The sequence below is a fragment of the Biomphalaria glabrata genome, chromosome 13, assembly GCF_947242115.1.
Source record: "Biomphalaria glabrata chromosome 13, xgBioGlab47.1, whole genome shotgun sequence".
Classification (NCBI taxonomy): Eukaryota; Metazoa; Mollusca; class Gastropoda; family Planorbidae; genus Biomphalaria; species Biomphalaria glabrata.
Window position 1 is genome coordinate 25,585,140 of NC_074723.1, and position 22,197 is coordinate 25,607,336.

Below are 22,197 nucleotides of genomic sequence, written 5' to 3' on the forward strand. Positions count from 1 at the left end.
AATATGTACCAAACTTTCTTAGTTCAATTCTATATGACTTGTAATCTTACTATTATGAGGAAAATAATAGTAGACTCCAGGAGAAAGAGCTTGTGAAGCTCATTCGACGCATAGGGCTGCAAGCTCTCTCCACAGAAATCCGTCTTAGGCGATTTTCAGAGCCACTTTCCTTCTAAAAAGGTGTGACGCCATGATTAAACGTGGACGACCATGTTTTGTACGTTCATCTTTTCGGCTTTCATCTTAAGGCTGACTTAGGTAAATGTGTTTCTTCTTGTCTAATGATATGTCTCACAAATGTCAATCGACGTTCAGTCGCCTCTTCCCTTAGACGGCGAATGCCTGTGCGGGAAAAGATTTCTCTATAGGTAATATTATTTCGGTATATTATTCGTAGGATCCTTCTCAGCCATCGCTGCTCAGCCTCTTTTCAACATTCCATGTCTCAAAGTGTATATGGCCATGGGACAATAATTGTATTGAGTAGGTGGATTTTAATCTCCAGGCTAATTAATTTGTTTGTTCAGATAGGCGTACTTATTGAATGACGGCTCCTTCTTTCTAATCCGACATGAAACACTATGATATACATCTCCATCCCTTGAGATAACATTGCCTAAATATGTTAACATTTCTGTTTTCTCAAGATCTGTATGATCAATGTTGATGGGGGTACTGGGTAACCTGCACCTAATATGTATAACTTTCAGGGCGTCTTTATCCGTCATCTCGTGTATACATTTAATTGCATTTCAATGTAATGCTATGTCGTCTGCAAAATCCAACTCGGTTTGGTTTACACCATGGGAACTCGAATGCAGCCTGTTTAATAGTCCCTTTTTTTTTTTCATTTCGTCAGATCTAGCAGGTGGTCAGGGATGGCTCTAGGTCAGGTCTAGGCCTTGTGCTGCTATACAGAATTTATTACAATAGCCAGATGGTGTAAAAACAACGGCATTGTAAAGTAGAATCGAAAACCATTTTCGTGTGTAACCAATCAATAAATTAGCTTAGAGTTTTAGTGTTCAACATAAAGAAACAAATACAAAACAACAAATAGTTGGGGGGGGGGGGTTAGGGGGGAGATAATTTTTTTCTTTGGGAGGGGGTGACACCCTGAGCTTACTGCAAGGGTGACACCGACCCTAGTGACACCATGGCATTAACCATAGATAAAAATCATGGATATAAATGAACCATCTATAGAAAGATAGCATTTTAATCTACATTACTTTTAATCCGACATTCAGATTCAACACGCGACAAGAATTTTAACAATATGTTAATAATATCAAGTGAACGATTTGTCGGTGAACCAATTGTCAATGAGTCATTTATCGTGTGATCCAATTGTCATGAACAAATTGATGGTGAACCAGTTGTCTGTGAATCAGCTGTCGGTGAACGATATGCATATGAACTATAAATGTCCATTGCAAATTATTGTTCAACCATTATCAACTTGTGTATCCTTTAAGATCATTAATTTTCATTGTTATATCCTTTGATAGCATCCCACACTATTTCCGTAATCAATTAGTTGTCATTGTACTTATACCAGATACTGGACATATTTGAAAGATCCTATATAAATATTGCTATAACTCTGGTGGTGATAGGGATATGTGAAGTAGTGTGTGTGTAGTCAGCGACACAAATCGCCCCTGGCCAGCGCTAGACCGATGAACCGATGACTGGTGAAGTTTTAAAAACATCTAAAGTGAACACTACTAGGGTCAATCACGTCGGATGTAGTCATGTAATCTACCAGAATGGTTAATCGATGTTCCGTCGGTTTCTAGAAGGTCAGCGGGGACCCTATATAAGGATCGGAGGTTCCCTAGTCAAGACGGTTTACTACACCACGGTTCACTTGGTTCAGTTCAGTACGGTTTAGCGGTGTTGTTCTGTATGGCGCATTGCGATGGTTTGGTGCGGAGTAGAGTCAAGACACCTCGCGAGTACGAGACGACATCTTGATCTTGATCTGTAATCAAGTCCGACACAAGGAGCCCAGTGCGTAAAGTCAGTCCGGAACAGTTTGACCTAGTGCAAGCCCGGGACGAGGCGGAGGTCCAGTAGAGTTTGATACAGCGGTACAAGAGTGATTCGGCGGTACGGTTGTTAGCGGGGGAAAATGTGTACATTCAGTGTTACGTGTTGCCAATTGTACAGTATTGGCTGAGATTATTGAACATTTAAGTGTTACGTTCCTTTGAAGCCCTGAGTTGTCAAGTTCTTTGAGTTGGTAATGTCGTCTGGTGCAGTTGGCAGATAGTCTGGATAGTGAGAGTCGTTACAATACGAACATTGCCTTTTGATTGATGAAACATACCATTGATTACCGGGTAGTGCTAAGTTTTTTATTCGTTCTTTTTGCAGCCTGATATTGCCCTAGACCTATTGGTCACCACTTGACACCTGCTCGCCACTTGCTTTGCCCGACATCCTTTATATTCCTCCAGTCGTGAGCCACCAATGCCATGAGCGTCTCCTTAAAGTCAGCTACTCTGAGAAGGCGACAGCCCAGGAAATTATATTATTCAGTAGAGTGAACTTTTCGAGAAATCTCTACTTGATGGGGAGTTCCTACAAACCCCAAAAGGAAAATGCCGCTATTTCTTGTGCGTCTGTCTGTCAGTCACATTTAGATCTCAAGTATATTATATTAAACATTCATTCTGTTTAAAATTCATTTTATACAAAACAATTTGTACAATAGTACCCTCAAAAAATATAATGACATTAAAGTTGAACATATCTTGATAAACGTGGACAAGTAACATGGTTCTTGGGCAAATATTAACATAGATATATTTTCTTGCTTATGTTTAGAATAGAATATCAAAAGGAAATGTACACCTTACATGAGCGACTTTGACCTGAACATTCACAGAGTCCACTCGACCAGTTTCTTTCGCTGTGGGCGTCATTGAAAGGTGAATGAAAGGAATTATCTGCCGTTTTTCTGGAACTTTTTCTAGGCTGGTTAGCAATAACTAGCGACTCGTCAGTGTCATCTACTACAGTCAAATCATACGGTGCATGAAAGATATCGTCAGTACAAGGTTCCGTAGAGAAGGACCCACGCAGGACAATCTTACTTTCACTTTCTGTGGACGAAACAGTAGTACGTTACAGATTGATGAAATTTTATGACTGACTCATTCACTAACTCATCACTAATGCTAAAACGTAGACGCTATCGAAAATATTTTGATCCATTTCTTCTTACCGAGTATCTAAACTTGGAATAAGCACGACTACCAATTAGTAACGCACTAGAAACGGACCAGTTAATCAAAACGATCTTTCTCTATAATAGAAGATCAAAATTCTAAATACAAATAATGTTTCCTTTTTTTTAGCGCGGCCCTAGAAGTGAAAAGCCGCTTTTAGTCTGTTTGTCCGTCTGTCACGTTTATATCTCAAAAATTATAATTGTTGAAATTGTCTATATGAGTATCTTAAATTATTCCACTTGACCCTACGTGCAACGGAAAGCGTTTTATTATTAAAATTAATTATGCAAGCCGTTTTTTTAAATTATGCCACTTTTAAATAAAAGACTTCAGGAGAGGTAAGTATTTATAATAGGTCCATGAACAGGTCACAGAATTCTTCATTAATAATTCTGGATCCTTTGATGGATTCATGCATTAATGCAAACAAAATATTAGCAACTAATGTCACAATTGAAAAAAATATTAATGACAGTTTTAGCGACCCCGAAAGGAAAATGGACGCTATTCGTGGTATGTCTGTCTGTCCGTCTGTGCGTCCAGTTTAGATCTTGTACAAAAAAACGACATCATGATATTTTAGACCTTTCAACGGCTATTTTTTTCTTTTCTGAAAGCGAAAAATTTAACTTTTAAAATCAACTATGCAAGAATTTTTTTCATAAAAATACACCATATTTACAACTATTCACTTTTAATAGTAACAAACACGGTAAGCTATTTAGTAAGGGTGATAACTATTTACCATATTTTTAACACATTTATGCAAACGGTTTTAGATTTTTGTCAATTTTTTTTTTTACATATGTATTGCTAAGTCAAGTTAGTTCTGTCATACTAACTACTACATTTACACACAAAAAAAATGTTATCTTGTTTTTAAAGAGAAAAAATCTATTTAATATACATATAAGTGGAACATAATTTCAAACAATAATTAATAAGTAGTTTTTCAAATTATCGTGTGAACTGCACCATAGTATAACATCGCATAACACCTAACTAAAAGAATTTTATTTTTTTTACGGAAATGTTAGTGTTTTTTTTCCTTGAGGTTTTGAATAAGAAAGTGACCCTTTACAAAACAATTAGATCAATTAGATAATCATTATATGACATCAGTTAGGCAAGGTTCACATCTAACGTCATCTTCACTTTCACCTATCCCTTGATTTGCTGGACTGTTGGGGCACCACACAAGATCTGTCAACCTTCTTTCTCCATCTTCTCTGTCATTTGCCTTTGATAGAATTTAATTCTGATATTCTTTCTGAAAATAATGAAACCTGCATTTTTACCTGCTTGGTGGACCACTTCGGGGGCCGGTCTCGAGTTTGTGTTTCCACACAAGCTGTCGTTGTAACCTTGTTATGTTTTTGTTTTACATTTAACATTTTAAAACCGAATTCTTTCAACTTCCGAAGTCAATCCTGCTAAAGTCTAGATCTAAATATTCTAAATTGATCTCTAGATCAAGTTTAGATCTTCATCTATCTCATGGAGTGTGTATATGTTATGCAAATAACTGCCGAAAAAAACAAAACAAATTATGACCAATAGTCAACGGGGCTTTAAAAGGGGCATCAGTATAGGAGGTGAAAAGCTGACTAGCGTTACTAGCTTCAAATACCTCGGAGCTATTGTCTCAAATGAGGGAACGAAACCTGAACTACTGGCCCAAATTGCACAGTCCACAGCAGCCCTTTCAAAATATAAAATATGGAAAAGCAAAGGCTTAGCCCTCAGCACCAAAATCAGACCTTATGCGCTCCCTGGTCATGGCTAAATTTTTATATTCTTGTGAGTCTTGGACGCTGACTCCAGGGCTAGAGAGGAGGATCCTAGCAATGGAATTGAGATGTTACAGAATGATTCTAGGTATCACATTCAAACACCGCATCACAAATCAAGAGATTAGAGACAGGGTTACTGCAGCGATTGAACCACATGATTCCCTGCTAACTATCGTTAAAAAAAACAAGGTAAAAATCCATAGCCATATTACAAGATCTTCAGGGCTCGCAAAGACCTTCCTTCAGGGAACAGTACCAGGAAAAAGAACAAGAGGCAGACAGAGAAAGCGATGGAATGACAACATAAAAGAATGGACGGGCCTGTCATTGAAAGAGGTTCTAACTAAGGAAAAGAAAGAGAGAGAGGAATGGAGAAAGACGGTCGACGAATCTTGCATGGTGCCCCAAGGGTCCAACATACTAAGGCAGGGGTGGACAAATTACGGTCCACGGGCCACGTGCGGCCCGCCGGAGTGTTTTATGCGGCCCGTGGATAGGCCTACCTACAGAAATTAAGTGTGCTCACAAATTATACATATAAAAAATGCGAATATATTTTGAAAATAATTTTAAATATCTAAATAAACTATTGAAATGCCTGTTTCTTATCACTTATGATGAAAAGGCCTAAGAAGAGGCTTAACAAACATTGTCTCTACATGTCATTCTAAAAAGTTTAAAGAAAATGAAGATTATTCTTATTTGGCAACATTTCGAAATATTCATTGCAAAGACACGAACTCAGGCCAGTATTTATATCAATGCTATGAAGAACTGTGTTGAAAGTGTTGGTTTACTTGAGCCAATGTAGCAACTGATCAGAAGCCCGTGGCTTTGACTGAGAAAAACAGGTTTTTAATCAATTAAAGAACAATATTCCAACCATAAGCTCTAAACGGGAAGGTTTGTGCAAAGTTACATTGATTATCAAACTTATTATTGACCCAGTTATCTCAGTATTCAAATTAATAAGAACTAAGAGTCTTAACCAAGAAGTACTTGAAGATTGGGAAACAAAACATTCCGAGAATCGGTACCACAGTAATATCCGCTGGCTTAGCATGGGCAAGGTATTGAGAAGAATATGGAATCACAAGAAAGAAATCGTTATGTCCCTTGAAGAACAATTGAATGTGACTTTGCTACTAATATTTCTAATGAAGAGTGAAAGACAGACTTTATGTTTTTCATTGCAGATATTACAATGGGCGGTTTGCACATGAAATGTATGTTCATTTTAAATCTTTTCAAACAAAGTGTTCCCATTTCTCCAGACAAGCAAGCGAAAACAGATTTTGTCATTTAGCTTTGCTGAAAGGTGATAATATTTCTAGTGAAATGTTTGAAAAGTACAAAACTTATTTGGATTCCTCGATTCTGGAATTAGAAAGCAAACTTTAAGACGTCAAGAACTAGGAACCAGTTTTCAATACCCTCAGTTCACTATTAAGTGCAAAAGCTGATTTACTTCCAAGTAAATTATGACCTGAAAGAGAACCTCCGGGAGTATTTTGACAATTTAAAGTAATTTTGCTGCTAAACTTTCACATTATTTGGGTCCACATTCATCTGTGAACAGTATTTTTTTAAATGAACAAGTATATATACAACAACAGGTCGATGTACTGACTGACTGTAAATTGACAGCAGTCACAAGGATAACAACTAGTAAGCTAGTGGGGAAATGTTGTAATGTAAAAAGACAATAACAAAATTTAAAATCTAAATTCGCAAAATTCGTTTCCGAAATTGCTAAATCTTTAATGCCTCAATGGAAAGTGTACATAAAAATAAAATATAAACGTACTATACAGTATAAATGTGAATTGAAACACATTATAAACTGTTAGCAAGTGTATTTTTTTAAGTTGTAAGTACATATTATATATAAATAAATATGCAGCCCCCATTCCCAAATCTTTTTAAAAGCGGCCCTCGATAGAAAAAGGTTGCCCACCCCTGGACTAAGGGATAGGTAAAGGTAAAGAAAAAGGGAAAATGGAGTGTGTGTGTGTTTCTTAGGTTACGATGATGACAGGCGATTGGTTGGTGGCTGTGTGGCATAAATGTTAGTGAACATACTCGTGTGGATCACCCTAAAGTTAAACATTAGGAAGTATTTCTTGATGTTATTTAGATCCACTGTTTCTAAAATTAACTCATAGATGGTTTGTCCTGTCTAACGTGCATTATATAGGCCTAATTAGGTTGGTCGGTGCGCCGCAAGATCCAAGGATTTCCAAGCTACCAAGTCATTGACAAATCACAATTATTATTTAAACAGTTAACCATGTAAACAAATATTTCGAAAGGAAAAGTTAAGGGAAAACAAGATTACAAAGAGAGTTTGTGTTGTTACACAAACTTAGAATCGGCCCCCGTAGGGTCGGATCACTGTCGGATCCGCATATTCACAAGGCAGTGCTGTTAACTAAATAACAAACTAATAGCCTATTATTGATAAAGAGATATATTACACATTAAGGCATGACAACTACAAGATATGTAAATTTATGTCAGACGAGCGATTTTAGATGATCTTTTGGTATTTATTGGTACTTGGAAAAAAAAAAAAGAAAAGAACAAGGCACTGAGCAACGTCTGCTCGATGTCCCAGCACAGTTACCAACAGAGCTATTGTCATTTTCATTTAAATGGAACTAGAATGAGGATGTAGATCTACATAAATTAAACTTCTGATTTAGCACTCTTAAGATCTATATCTACTAGATCTATATCTAAAATAAAAATTAGGAATAATGTAGATGTAATTAAAATAAGATTGATGTAAAAAAAAAAAAAGCCTAGATAATCTATTAATAGACTGAATGCAATATTAAATTTAAAAATAGTAGATTAGTTTTAGTATTTTATAACATTGCAATATTGATCTAGACATTTGGAAATAAAAATCTACACTTTAATTCTAGAAATTGAAATCAGTGTTTCCCAAACTGTGTTCCGCGGAACCTTAATGTTTCACGAGGCCTGAATATGTGTTTCAAGAACTACTGAAATAATAAACTACGTAACCTAACGTAACCTTATCTCTTTTAAAAAATAAGCAAAGTGTTCCTCTTAATACTAAGAATATGCGAAGTGTTCTATTAAAGAGAAAGTTTGGGAAACACTGGTCTAAATCATGGCTGTCTTGTCGTGCGGTTTGCGCGCTGGACTGTCGTTTGGATTTATCGATGGGTCCAGGTTCAAAACCTGCCCGCTCCCCAGTGGCGTAGCTAGAGTATATGATGCCTGGTGCGGTACCTCATCTTGATGCCCCCCCCCCCCCAATAAAAAAACAACAAAAAACTAATTAATAACATTGCAAAACCTTACTTTTTTTTTTCAAAATAATATGTATTCATTAATCAAATATTGTTAATTCTTTCATGACCTTAATGACCTTTCATGACCGCAGCATTATCATTGCCTTGACCCCTGCAGTCCATTATGTCTAAGCCACCCAAACGCAATTTCTCTAGAATCATCTAAGCGATTCCAGCAGCATGTGTGTCCTTTGTGTCGATGAAGTCAACAAAAGACTCACCGCGTCATTATCCATGACAACATACCGTAAAATTTGGGAAATTTGATCCAGCTTTGAGATGTCAGGTGTACTGTCAAAAATAATAGAGAAATATTTGGCTTGTTTTACTTGCTGTATGATTTGTTTTTTAGCGTGATCCCCCAATATTGTAATAAATTCATTTTGTATTTGTGGAGACATGTATGTATTCGGTCTGGAACAAAACTTAGTTCGAAGCACATGCTCCCTCAAGAGAGGATCGTACTTTGATAGTAATTTTACTAACTCTTCAGGTTTTCGTCTCTTGTATAATCAAATCTGGGGCCTTGTTGTCAATATTGTTCCATACTCTCAGGCGAACTTCATGTTCCCTTCAAGCAAGCGATGACTGAATGTGAGCTCTGCTTGTCTTGTGTTTTTCTATTTTCGGGGATAACCTCCACCACTCATTGAATCCATCTTTGGATTTAAATGAAGATTTGGTACTTGATCTTGTTGAGAAGAGTGTGCAGGGGAAGCAAAATAAGGATTCTTTTTTTTTTTGGCGAATAACACATCCACTTTCTAAGAACTTTCTCGCCGTTTGACATTTGCAGGAAAAAACAAGCCTTTGAACGCTTTCTAGCCTTTCCTTTTGCTGATTCTTGATGTCTATACGCCTCTCTGAATTGACTGTCCATACGCTGAACTGTTTCAGATTCTTGAGTGACAAGGTGTATGCGAATATTATCTATGATGACATCAGACCAATCTCCAATGTCGTTCAGTCTAGAGTTTATTTCTGTATTGTTTACACTGTCTGATGGTTCAGCTTCTTCAGTATGAATTTTTGAGGACATGCTTGTGTGCTATCCTTTAGTCTCTAGAACCTGCGGTATTGAAGTATTTTCTTCTTTTCACGATGTCGGCCTCATCATTTTTTTTCTGGATTCAATGACAACCGCCTCATCTTGCTTTGTTGCTTTTAATTGTTGAGTTAATTCATACCCATTAACAGCTCGCATATAGTCGGTGGACTCTGGCAATAATGTGACTTAAAATTGTCTCGATGCTTCTTTAGACTTAAGAAATTTAAGAAACGCACCTCACTGCGGTCAAAGAAACTGCTTTATGCGGATGACATTGTCCTCTGGTCAACCAGCAAGAAAGCCGACCAAATACAGGCGCATTACAAGCAGACCTCCTCGTATTGCGACAAATGACAGATTCAGATAAACGTTGCCAAAACGACCTGGTCCCTGTTCAGCCTAGGGATCGACATTCTTAAGGCTCTATTCGAGCTTCAACTCGGTGGGCTGCGACTCCAACGTGAAAACACGCCAAAATATCTAGGGGTGACCCTGGATAGAAAACTGCCAATGCTCCAGCACGTCCATGATGTTGAAAGAAAAGCCCCGGAGAAGTTAGCGTTACTAAGAAAGCTGGCCAACACAAAGTGGGGTGCCAAAGCTTACATGCTACGCACATTGTACTTAGGGGCAGTCAGATCACAAATTGAGTACAGCTCAAGTATATGCTAGTAAAACTACCCTCGAATCACTCGACCGAGTACAATCACAGGCACTAAGGTTCATTTGTGGCACCTTTCGGACAAGCCCAACAAACGCTGCTAAAATCTTAACAAACGTGGCCCCTTTACATTTAAGGAGGGAGAGGGCGGTACTTACAGCCTATGAGCGCTATAAAAGGGGCGACTCTAGCCTACCCACCTCAATATTAGTGCGACAGTGGAGAGAGAGGAACCGCATAAAATGCGATCGTTCCTCCACATTGCGGCCAATTTGTCAAAATCAGATGGGCTCTCCACTGACAGAATCCCAATTAGAATAATTAGTACTTGCCCTCCGTGGAGGAGAAGCCGGCCCCAAAAATAAGCATGTCCCTTATAGGGCAAGAGGGAGCCACCAAGAGGCGATTAACACCTGCCATACTCCAAAACTTGGCATCAGGGCCGGTCTTAGGCCACTGCAACCTATGCGGTCGCAGTGGGCCCCGCGCTTTCATAGGCCCCGCGCTAATTTTAGGTGTAATTATTAAATTGCAGAATGTATACGAAAAAGTCATGGTAATCTCCTAAAGTTATTAAAATCTCCTAAAGTTATTAAAATCTCCTAAAGTTATTAAAATCTCCTGAAAAATAGTAAAAATTGTCATGTGTGTGTGTCATTCATTGCGGAAAACGCCAATCCTACTTGCGATAAAAGAAAAAATGCATTGTCAGCTTTCATGTAATAAAATGTAATAATCGGGTGAATTTTCACCTTTATCGGATGATATTCTTTATTTACTTTTATAGTCAATGGCATATAAATATGCCATAGGTTGCAAGGTTCGTAAATTTAAGTTAATTTGAACGCAATTTTGTTTATAGTAAAGAGTAAATAAAATTCAAAGTCGAAGTTTTTTCTAATACAAAATCTTAGTTTTCACTTATTATCCTCATTCCCACCCAGACTAAGCCCCGCGCAATCAGTTTCGCATAGGGCCCCGCAATTGTTAGGACCGCCCTGCTTGGCATCAGCTACACTAAAGTCCTACCTGTTATACCGATGGGTCAGTAATGAGGGACCCCGATAGATCTGGGTATGGGGCCCTTATAGTCTACCCAGACCGGACAGAACCAGAGATGCCGATTTCTCCGTCTGAGCTTAAAAGGGTTTTGAGGTGCCAGCCAGACTAGTCAGTCTTGAGCATTGTTTATCATTTTATTTACGTTACAGTATTACAATTAACTAGTTAGTTAAAAAAACCTCGTAGAAAACAAAGGTTAGCTTATTTAAAAATATTGACATTACAATAGAATTATTTCCAAAATTAAACTATAAAGAATTATAATGAAATGAATAAACTATGACAATTGTTTAGAGCTAGAGTTTAGAAATATATTTGTAAACTCAATATCTAGATTAAACCAATGGACTAAACAATGAAGTAAAAAAAGGTTGGCCTATCTTCTTCTTCTTCTTTATATTACAGAGCATTGATCAGTGTAGTAACAACATGTACCGTGTGTCCGAAATAAATCTAGTAAATTAGATTCAAACTGTTCTATATCTTACATTGTATGGAAGAAATAGTCAAGGAGATGAAACAAAATAGCGACATGACTAGTTTACAAATCGTTAGTTCATGTTTAAAATACATTCGTTTATGTTTGCTCGTTTCCATACAATAAGTCGTTTTTACTGAAAAGCTCACGGAAATAGGAAATTAATTAATATGTTGGTGCCCCTCTCCACTTGGTGCCCTGTGCGGCCCGCACCACCCGCACATTGGTAGCTACGCCACTGCCGCTCCCATCCCCCGAAACATGTAAAACAACAAACATTCTAAACTAGACCAAGAAATTCTCAATCTCGTATCTACAATGATTTTAATTAGAATATAAGTCTAAATCTAGTTTAGAAAATCTAGCTCTAGTGTAAAAAAAAATCTAGATCTAGGGTAAAAAAAATCTAGATCTAGATCTAAATCTAGCTATTAGGTCTTTTTAAAATACGAGTCATATTACGAGGTTTAATAAACATTACTATACCGAGTTGTTTTATCATTTCAATATCAGGTGACCGAGCCTCGCTCGGATGAATATTTGCTAAGGAAGGATATATACCCGAAGTCATTTTGAGAATATTTTTGTACCAGGTGGCCGAACCTCGCTCTGTTAAATAATTTCGGAAGGTTATATACCCGAAGTCATTTTGGGAATATTCTTGTAATTACGAAAATGAACGATCGGATAAAGACTACTAATCTGAAGAGTTGTTTTAGTGTTCTTTTAGTTCTAATTGTAGGCCTAATTGTACATGTCGATTAAATTTAAAGTCTTTTAAGTCCTCCTACAGTCTAGACAAACTACAGCTCACGTCCGTCTTATAGTTTTACAATCCATCTTTTATGTAAAACTATTGTAGGCTTACTATTATTGGCTTGGAAGAAAGTCTTTGTAATGTAACTTCTCTACGTTATAGAGTAAAACATGCACTTAGTGACAAAGTAAAATGGCGCATTTTTTCTTATTAGACTTAAATCATGGCATTAGTTTTCTAAAGAAACGTTTCCGTGGGGCACCTCTGTTACGCCAAACAGTATGCTCGTTACCCATACGGGATACGTGCCCTGCCCAGCCTGACAGTCGGACTATAAGAAGTTCATACCGGCTTTTGCCATCCATCCATCCTAGTGAGCTATGGCCTGCTTTTACACATCCATCCATTCAGATCTCCCATGGCCCTAACTCCAAGCTTTTTACCGAGGTTTATAGTTAAATCAAAAGAGGCCGCAGTGTACGCAAACTCGTTGACCGCTAGATGGATATCATGTTTAGTGTGAGCAAGTAAGGCGTAGAGAAGCTGTGTTATGACCATTTCCTTTGTTTTGGTACAGGAGAGGTAGACACTGAAGCATGAACACATGGTAATAATTCACCAGCAAAATAATAATAATAAGGCTTGTCTTAGAGTCCGAAAATTAATGAGGATTGCAGCTGTGACCTACATATCTTGCCACATCCAGGGCAAGCATAACCCTTGTCCGCGGTGCTCGATTAAGATTTTCTTTTAGCGTCTGCGTCTGTCCTCGGCAGCAAATTTTCTTTTGGTCTCAAATGTGTATCCGCGGCCTCTGTATAGAGGGAATTCTTTAAGTCCGACAGTTACGCTGGACAGAGCAGTATCCTGTATGGGAGACGAATCTCAGACGAACGCATGCCAAAGGCAGTCTTTTTTTGGTGAGCTAAAAAGTGGTCGACGTAACACCGAAACCCTTAAAAGACCAGCTTATGGCGCAAACTTGCCTTAGCTGACATAGAAGATAGCACATGGTTGCATCCGGCCTCAGAACGAGACAGCTGGAGGTCACCAGCAAAATAAACAACAATGTAAAAGGTATCTACACCACTCTACGCAATTAAAGAGTAAACAATTTATTAAGCACTTAAAACACAATAACTAATCATACATCGGCACATTTAATTTCATTACTTTTCTTTCATAGTTCTATAATAAATCAATCTACAGTAAGATGGTGCGCAAATGTATAATTAGGTCTAATGGTTCTTTAAAACTCGTTCTTGTTTGCAAAGAAATATTTTAGTGTACTGCGATAAGCCTAGTGACGTAAGCAGCGTTTTTCCCGTTTACGTCATGGAAAATTTTCATTCATAAAACATTCTAGCCAAAATTAATTTTTCGATAATGAGGCATTTTCAAACCGATATAACGGTCGACCTCGAGTTTTCCCGATGTGGCCAATGAGTTGAGAATTTTTTTCTCACTATTATGCACATACCGTGAACTTTTAAAGAAAATCGTTAGAGCCGTTTTCGAAATAAAATTTATATATATATAAATATATATACATACATACATACATACAAGAATTGCTCGCTTAAGAGTATAGGATACATACATACATACATACAAGAATTGCTCGCTTAAGAGTATAGGATTTGAAGAATTTATTCCATATGACGTCAAAGGAAAAAAATCCACTACGTCACACGGCCTAGTTAGAATAAAAAATGCCTTCATCAATACGGGCAATTTTTCTAGGGTTCTTAAACATTGGTGCACCGAGTGTTTTAGTATTACATTTAAAGAATCCATTCATCTGACGTTAAAGGAAAAAGATTCCATTACATCACAATAGGCTCGTACCAAAAAATGTCTTTATTAAAACGAGATATTTAACGAGGATTCATAGACATTGGTGCACTGAGTTCTAATAAAATTTATTTATTGAGGATTAAAGCCGTATTTTTTGTGCGTTTTGTCTATCAGTCTGTCTATTTTTCATGTCAATATTTAAAAAAACGACTAAAAGCTATTGAAAATGTGATTAACGTTTAATTTTCGTTTCGAAACATCGCAATAGTTTTGAGTATGGATGGCTGCCTGGTCGTGCGGATTTATACAATAACACAACTTTTCTCTAATGAAAACGCTAAAAAACTTTATAAACTAAGATGATACCGTAATGGTGCGCTCAAGATCTAAATTACTTAAGCCTAAACTTACCACTGATGCCAGTTAGCTCCCCTTCCATGTTATCGCCACTGAAAACAAAAACAAAAGAAGAAATAAAATTACTAGGATGATAAATGAAAGAATAGTCTCAAAACAAACAATTCATAATTAATATCTATATTATAAGCGCAATATACCCTAATTGACTGATTCATTTATCTATCAATATAAAGCTCCTCCTTCGTTATCGAAGATGAGCACATTGCTCATATCCTATAGACTCCGAAGATGAATGTAAAATCCAATCCTCGCTTTCAATAATTCTCTTACTAGCCGTGGACGAAAATATACAAAAATGTAACCAGTTATTATTTTCCTTGTGCCAAAGACAACTAAGCACCTTTCACAATCGAAACCGCAGCGGTTACATTTACCCCCCCAAAAAACCGATTCAAATACAACAAAATACAAAATTAGAACTTCCTGTTTGCTCCTCGTCGAGATGTCCGAAAAAGTTAAAGATACATTTCTTTTATGAGCCTTTGACCCTGGAAAAACATTTATCCCGTGGCCAGGATAAAGAATTGGCTCTTCACCGACACTTCTGTCAGGAGTTCCACATCAACTAGATGATCATTGAATCACACCCCGTTTGTTCATGGATCACGTTTCGTTGAGCCAAAGCAATCGGTTCCACCATCACATGCAAGGCTGGAGGCCGAACCCACAAGACACACTTCATATTTGTGATAATAATTTCAAATGGAAGGATGTGCTAATATGTTTATATTACGACATTGTTTGTTGTTAATGTTTTGTGAGAAAGTAGGATGTGACGTAATAAAAAGATAGTCTTCTATGTCTACTTGTATAAACACAAAGTCTCTGTTATTATTATTGTTATTATTAATTAATGTTTACAGTATGTTATTTATTTATCTGTGACAACAAAACAATATTCCTATGCTGTACCGACGCGTTCCGCGGAGGAGGCATCGCCACCCTTATGGACATCACTCGATAACAAACAGAGTGACGGATGGAGCAGGTTTGCAAGCCTTCCAATCTCACTACGTACAAGTACACTGAATAGAGAAGAACTTTGGTATCCCGCTGGAGGCTAGCTTTAGTTCTCGTTCTTAGCGGATCAAGAACTTTTAAGGGGCGGAGCAATTTTTTTTCCAAACCCTAACCCTAACGCCAAGTAAACCCTAACCTATGTATAAACACACACAACACACACACACACATACATACATATATATATATATATATATATATATATATATATATATATATATTAATTAATTTATATATATATATATATATATATTTATTTATTTAATTATATATATAGACTTGTCTATAGCAAAAAGTGGTCTATATATAACAATTAGAGCAGCGTTTCTCACGTTGGTCGCTTGGGATAAGGGCCGATACTGACTGACAATCGAGGAACAAGTAGTGTAAGTATATCTTTTTAGGCATGGGCGTAGCCAGGATTTTTTTCGGGGGGGGGGGTTGGAGGATCTAAATTTCGAATAATTTTGATGTAATTTAGCTAAGATTTACGTAAGATAAAAAAGCCTAGATAATCTATCAATACACTGAATGCAACATTAAATTTAAAAATAGTAGATTACTTTTAGTATATTATAAAATTGCAAGATAGATCAAGACATATGTAAATCGAAATCTACACTTTAAGTCTAGATTTAGATCTAGAAATTGAAATTCTAAATCTTGATCTAGTCTATATAATTCTTAACTAGACCTAGAAATTCTAGATCTAGAATGTACAATGATTTTAATTAGAATATAAATCTAGATTTATTGTAAAAAAAAATAATATAGATTTAGTGGAAAAAATCTAGAGTAGAAAAAAAAATTCAGAAGCCCAAGTCACACGGCCTAGTTAGACTAAAATGTGTTTTTATCAATACGAGAACGTTGGCGAGCTTTAAAAAACATTAGTGCACCGAGTTCTTATTAACATTTCATTTAAAGAATTTATTCCATATGACGTCAAAGAAAAAAAATCCTTTACGTCACACGGCCTAGTTAGACAAACATGTCTTTAACAATACGAGAACGTCTAAAGATGTGTGACCTATATATATATATATATTGTGCATTTTGTCTGTCAGTTTGCCTATCCGTCATGTTTATAACGAGAAAAAAAGAAGACTAAAACCTTTTGAAATCTGGTTGACCTTTAATTTTCGTTCCAAAACAAGAAATAGTTTTAAGTATCTATTATAGATTATTCCGGATGTTATATATATATATATATATATATATATATATATATATATATATATATATATATATATATATATATATATATATATATATATATATATATATATATATATATATATATATATATATTCATTGGCCTCCTTCAGTCGTAGAACGACTATGGTTCATCTCAGAGCACACTTCCTCATGTGGCTGTGGAGCCCTATTTTGGAGAGACACTCCCGTCAACAGATAACGCAGGTTAAGGTGGCTTTTGCTTCGGTGGTAGAGGAGCTGGCCGTTTTTCGGATTGTACGTTTTTCTTCCTGAGCTGAGACCCATGTACTTTCACTGTCCATAGCTTTCTTGGTCGCTGTCTCTCCATCTGTTGCGGTCTAGAGCTATGTCTTCCCAATTGTCAGTATTGATGTTCACTGATTTGAGGTCACGTTTTATTACATCTATGTAACGGAGGTGGGAGCGACCAGTTTTTCTTGTTGTCCATAGAGGTCATGCGGGATGCGCTTGTCCTCCATCCGGCGAACATGTCCAAGCCAGCGCAAACGGCGTTGTCTGAGGACTGTAAAGATTCTGGGAATACCTGATCGCGCAAGGATCTCAGTATTGCACACTTTTTCTTTCCATGTGACATTCAAGATCCTACGGAGACATCTCAAATGGAATGAGTTCAGTTTTTTTCTCTTGCTTTGCGTAGAGAGAGAGATATATATATATATATATATATAGAAATAGAGAGCATCTCAGATAAATCAAATACCGTTAATTACATTTTTGGGATAATCTACTATAAAAATTATATCTACCATAGCCTTATGGAGAGATTTTCATGCCATACTTTGTGGTGTTAGGAAGGTGTTTTCCTTAAAAAATCCGGAACATAATGTTAAGATAAAATTTGATTTTGTAACGTTTAAGCAAGAAAATTAATAAGTAGTATAAGATAGAAGTTCGATTTAAAATTAATAGTGTTAAAATGTTTTTCATAAAAATTCGGAACAACCTATTTTTGTAAATGAGAAGAAGATTATTTGTTTTATTTGTTAGAAGATGGATTTCAAACAGTTATTTGGCGTTAGTGGATTTTTCTAATAAAATTCGGAACAATTTTGGCGACGATTTCTAAGATTATTATTGTTATGTAGGTCGATTTCTTTTTCAAAACTAAATCTGGAACATTCTTTACCGATTAAAAACTTTTTTCTATGTTTCAGCAAGAAAATTAAATGTAAAATAAGTCTAACAAACCTAATTACGGGGTCCACTAAAAAGTGATTTTCAATAATCGTTTTTAGTAAATTACTTTCTTATTTTAAAATCCTGAACAACCTATTATCGATACTATTGAAAAAAAAGTCATTTGACACACATTTGTTTTAAGTTGAAAATACGGAATTATTTGATATCGATAATTAAACTATAGTAACGTATAAAGAATATAAGTGTAATGTAAGTCAATGAGGCGATTTCAAACAATCATTTCACATAATTTATTTTTTATATAACAATTTCAGGAACAAATTAATGCTTAATGAAATATAAGCCCGTATGGAGATTTTAATTTAGCTTTTATATGCTATTTACATCAAAAACCGGAACAACATATGATTGATCAAGTGTTTTGCAACCTTTAAGCATATAAATTAGAAGAGCAAACAGACATTTGTTGACATTGATTTGTTTTCACGAAACCATGCGGAACAACCTATTATAGATAGTTATAACTATTCATCATCATCATCATCAAACTCCATTAGAGTAAGGGCTTGAGAGGCTCAAATCCTCTCTTGCAAAAGCCCTGGACAGAAACCCTGCTGTCTTGTCGCCATACAGGTCGAGAATTTTGGGTTTCCCAGACCTGTCGAGACGGAGATCAGCAAGTCTGGGGCAGTCAAACAGAATATGAGGCACGGTTTCCTCTTCTTCCCCGCAGCGGAGGCACCGTGAATCAAAATTTGGCCACAGCCGCCAGAAATATGAGCCAACAGGACAGTGGCCTGTCTTGCACTGTGCTATAATAGCTTGCTCATGCCTGGACAGCCTCCACCACGGGGAAGTGCGGTCAGGGCGCCTCATGCGCTCCCAGACTCCACGGGCTTTTTGGGACTTGTCCCAGCACTCAAACCACTTTTCCATTTCTGTTTTTTGTATTATAGCCAGGGCTTGGTGAAAGCTTTTAGCCTGTTCAGTGGGTGGAATTTGCCCTCTCTGGTGGGCCGAAGAGTCTGCAATTGTGTTACCAGTCACACCTATGTGACTCGGTACCCACTGCATTATTACAGGGGTGTCATAGCGTTGTTTAATGTTATGTGAAGCCATGATGACAGTGTTGATATTTGGGGGCCATTGTCAGGGGCTTTGCAAAGCCTGTAGTACAGATTTTGAGTCAGTGACCACAACAATCTGTGTTGCCCTCAAATGTCCCTCGCCGAGTTGAGAGTCAATGACTTTTAAGGCTTCACAGACTGCCATGGTCTCCGCATCAAAATTGCAAACACTACAACATGGTCCAAAGTTTTCGACTGTGTAAGAGCCAAGAAAGTCGATGAAGGCTCCTTAGCCTGCTCTTCCAGAATCTATTGATGCCGACCCATCAGTGTATGCAAAAATAGCGCTGGGCTTGAAGGTATTAATGGTCTCCAGAGCTAGAATTTGAAGGTCGTTAGATGAACGACTTTGCTTAGTGGCATTAGGGTCTACTAATTTCAAGCGTATGTCTGGGGTCGTTGGGCGACACCACGGGGGAAGGGGATGAAAGCGTTGAATGTTTTGTCGGTTGGTGGAGAGGCCAGCTTCATCAGATAGTATAGTGGCATGATGCATAAAAGACTGCATCTGGATACGTCTTCTGCATCTCCAACCATCCACTAGTTTCTAGCCTTTTATACCGCTCATAGCAGGTCAGTACTGACCTTTCCTTCCTAAGGTTTAGTGGACCTATATTAGCCATTATTTCAGCTGCATTTACTGGACTTGTCCTAAAGGTTCCACAGACAAATCTTAGTGCTTGGGACTGTATTTTATCAAGTTGTTCAAGAGCAGTCCTAGAGCCATAAATTTGCACAGGTAGGCTGTAGTCTATCTGTGATCGGACTGCTCCTAAATACAGGGATCGGAGCAAGTCTGCTCGGGCTCCCCACTTCGTGGATGCTAGCTTCCGCACAATGCAAAGTTTCCCTGAGGCCTTTCTTACAACATTCTGGATGTGCTCACACATTTTTAGTTTGCGATCTAAAAGTTACACCAAGGTACTTGGGTAGCTTTTCCATGCTGAGAGCCACTCTGTTGAGGGAGAGCTGGAAAGGTTGCCCGAGAATGCCAGTCCCGAGCATGAACAGAGAATAGACCGTCTTGGAGGTGTTTATTTCTAGCCTCCATTTTTGTGTGTATGAGCAGAGCATATTGAGATCTTCTTGTAACACTTTTTGTATAGAGGTTGCGCTCCTTCCGGATTTCCAAAGGACAATATCATCAGCATATAGCAGCTTTTGGCATTTTAGCTGAGCCGGTAGGTCATTTATGAAGGCCGTGCAAAGGGCACATGACAGGACGGAGCCCTGGGGGAGGCCGTGCTCGAGGGTCATTTCCCCTGAGACTTCTCCGTACATCCTTGTACGCTCTTGTAGGAAGTCTGTAAGTCTCTAATCCAGTAATATAGCCGTCCCCGCACCCCCACGACTCTTATCTTATGAAGCAAACCAGGCCGCCATACTTTATCATATGCCTGTTTTAAGTCAATGAAGACTGCGTATGTGCTTTCGGTCCTTTGGAATCCATCTGCTACGCTCTGCACAAAGATGTTGACTTGGTCTATAGCGGACAGTCCAGCCCTGAAACCAGCCTGTTCTGGAGCTATAAGACGGGCACTCTCAAGGTACCAAACCAGACGCTCATTTACCATTTTTACAGCCATCTTTCCCATACAAGATGTGAGTGAGATGGGCCTGTAGCCCTCAGCAGTGGAAGCATCTTTTCCCTTTTTCGGTATAGGAATAATGGTGGCACGTTTCTAGGCCCTAGGCAGATGACCATCTGCCCAGGTTCTATTTACGAATGCCAAGAGCACGGCCATTCCTTTCCCCCCTACATGCTTAAGCATTTCGGGGATGATACCATCCGGCCCGGGAGCCTTTTTAAGCTGGCATTTCCTTATGGCAGCAGTAAGCTCGCCTATTGAGAATGGGGAGTTCATCGTTCCCTCAGCACTTTCGGTCTGTGGTTCCTTTCAGTCTTTATTTTCATCAGCTTTGCGAGCTTTATCAGTCTTTGGATATTGGGGACTTTTTGGCAGCCTTGTTGATCTTAGCAAAATATTTGTTCAACAAGATGGCAATTTTCTTCTTTGATGAAATAGTTACCCCACTGGGTGAAGATAATGGGGTGTTTTCGTACGCCCAGCATTTTAGAGATTTCTCAGAAGACTCCAAGCTTTAGAGTTATAATTATTGAGATGTTTCTAAAGGAACATTAAAGATTATATCAGATTTTCAATTGCTTTTAGTGTTTTTTTTTTATCTAAACGTGACGTACAGACCTACCAACAGACAAAATGCACAAAAATTAGAGGCTTTTTTCCCGATGGGACACTAAACAAAAAATAAATAAAATCTGCTTATTTAGAAATTTTTAAGGAATTAGTTTGGCACCGCATCATGTTGCGACGTTACGCTACTGCACGAAAGTCGCAGCATTAAAAGTCCATTTTAAAAAATTGTGCGTGATATTATATACAAAGTGCATTTTTAGCCTTTATAAACAAACATAAATGTTTTCTATTAATTTTAGCAGCTAGATATTTTTGTGTTAGAAAAGTAACGATCTTTAGTTTTCAAAGTTTTGAAATAGCGCAAACATTATATCAATGGAAACTAACAGGAAATGGCTTTGTTTCATATATTAGCGTGAATATATAGTTGTGATTAATAGCTCATTCTAAAGAAAATCCGAGAAATGATTTTGCATTATTTCAAAACTTTGAAAACTAAAGATCATTACTTTTCTAAGACAGAAAAGATTGATTGGGGCGACTTCACTTAGAGATTGAAAAAGAGTTAGGTACATAAAAATCTATATATATATAGGTCTGTGAATCGATCAATCGCAGATAAGAATTTGTTTCCGGTTTCCAGTCTAGATATAATATTTTTAAGTCTATGGGCTAAGGTTTAGACATGAATTTAAAATAACCTGTTTTGTCCACTCGCCTAGGAGACAAATACGTGCTATTTCTATCTTAGTGCCATTAGGACATTGAGCGGACTGCATCAATCAACCAGGTACTGTCATGTCTTAGTAGATGTCACGTACGCTTTGTCTATATTTAGCTCAAGGCTTGTCGGCAAGATTTCAGCTGGCTCGGGGAATCCCAAGCATGCAGCAACCTTCTGTTTTGGAATAAATGTGATTGGTTAGAA

General features: G+C 37.5%; 1 protein-coding gene across 5 annotated transcripts in view; it reads right to left on the reverse strand.

The window, feature by feature from the left end:
* The window catches only part of LOC106074012 (placenta-specific gene 8 protein-like), a 35,814-nt gene that overhangs the window by 8,038 nt on the left and 5,579 nt on the right, over positions 1-22,197 (reverse strand). For 4 of the 5 annotated variants that reach the window (XM_056009103.1, XM_056009108.1, XM_056009105.1 and 1 more), the window contains 2 exons: positions 14,576-14,613; positions 2,868-3,113 (listed from right to left, as the gene is read on the reverse strand). In XM_056009103.1, the coding sequence (XP_055865078.1) occupies positions 2,868-3,113; positions 14,576-14,613 (284 nt within the window). Of the gene's footprint in view, positions 1-2,867; positions 3,114-14,575; positions 14,614-21,970; positions 22,168-22,197 lie in introns of all 5 variants that reach the window. The other variant, XM_056009106.1, reaches the window with a different exon arrangement.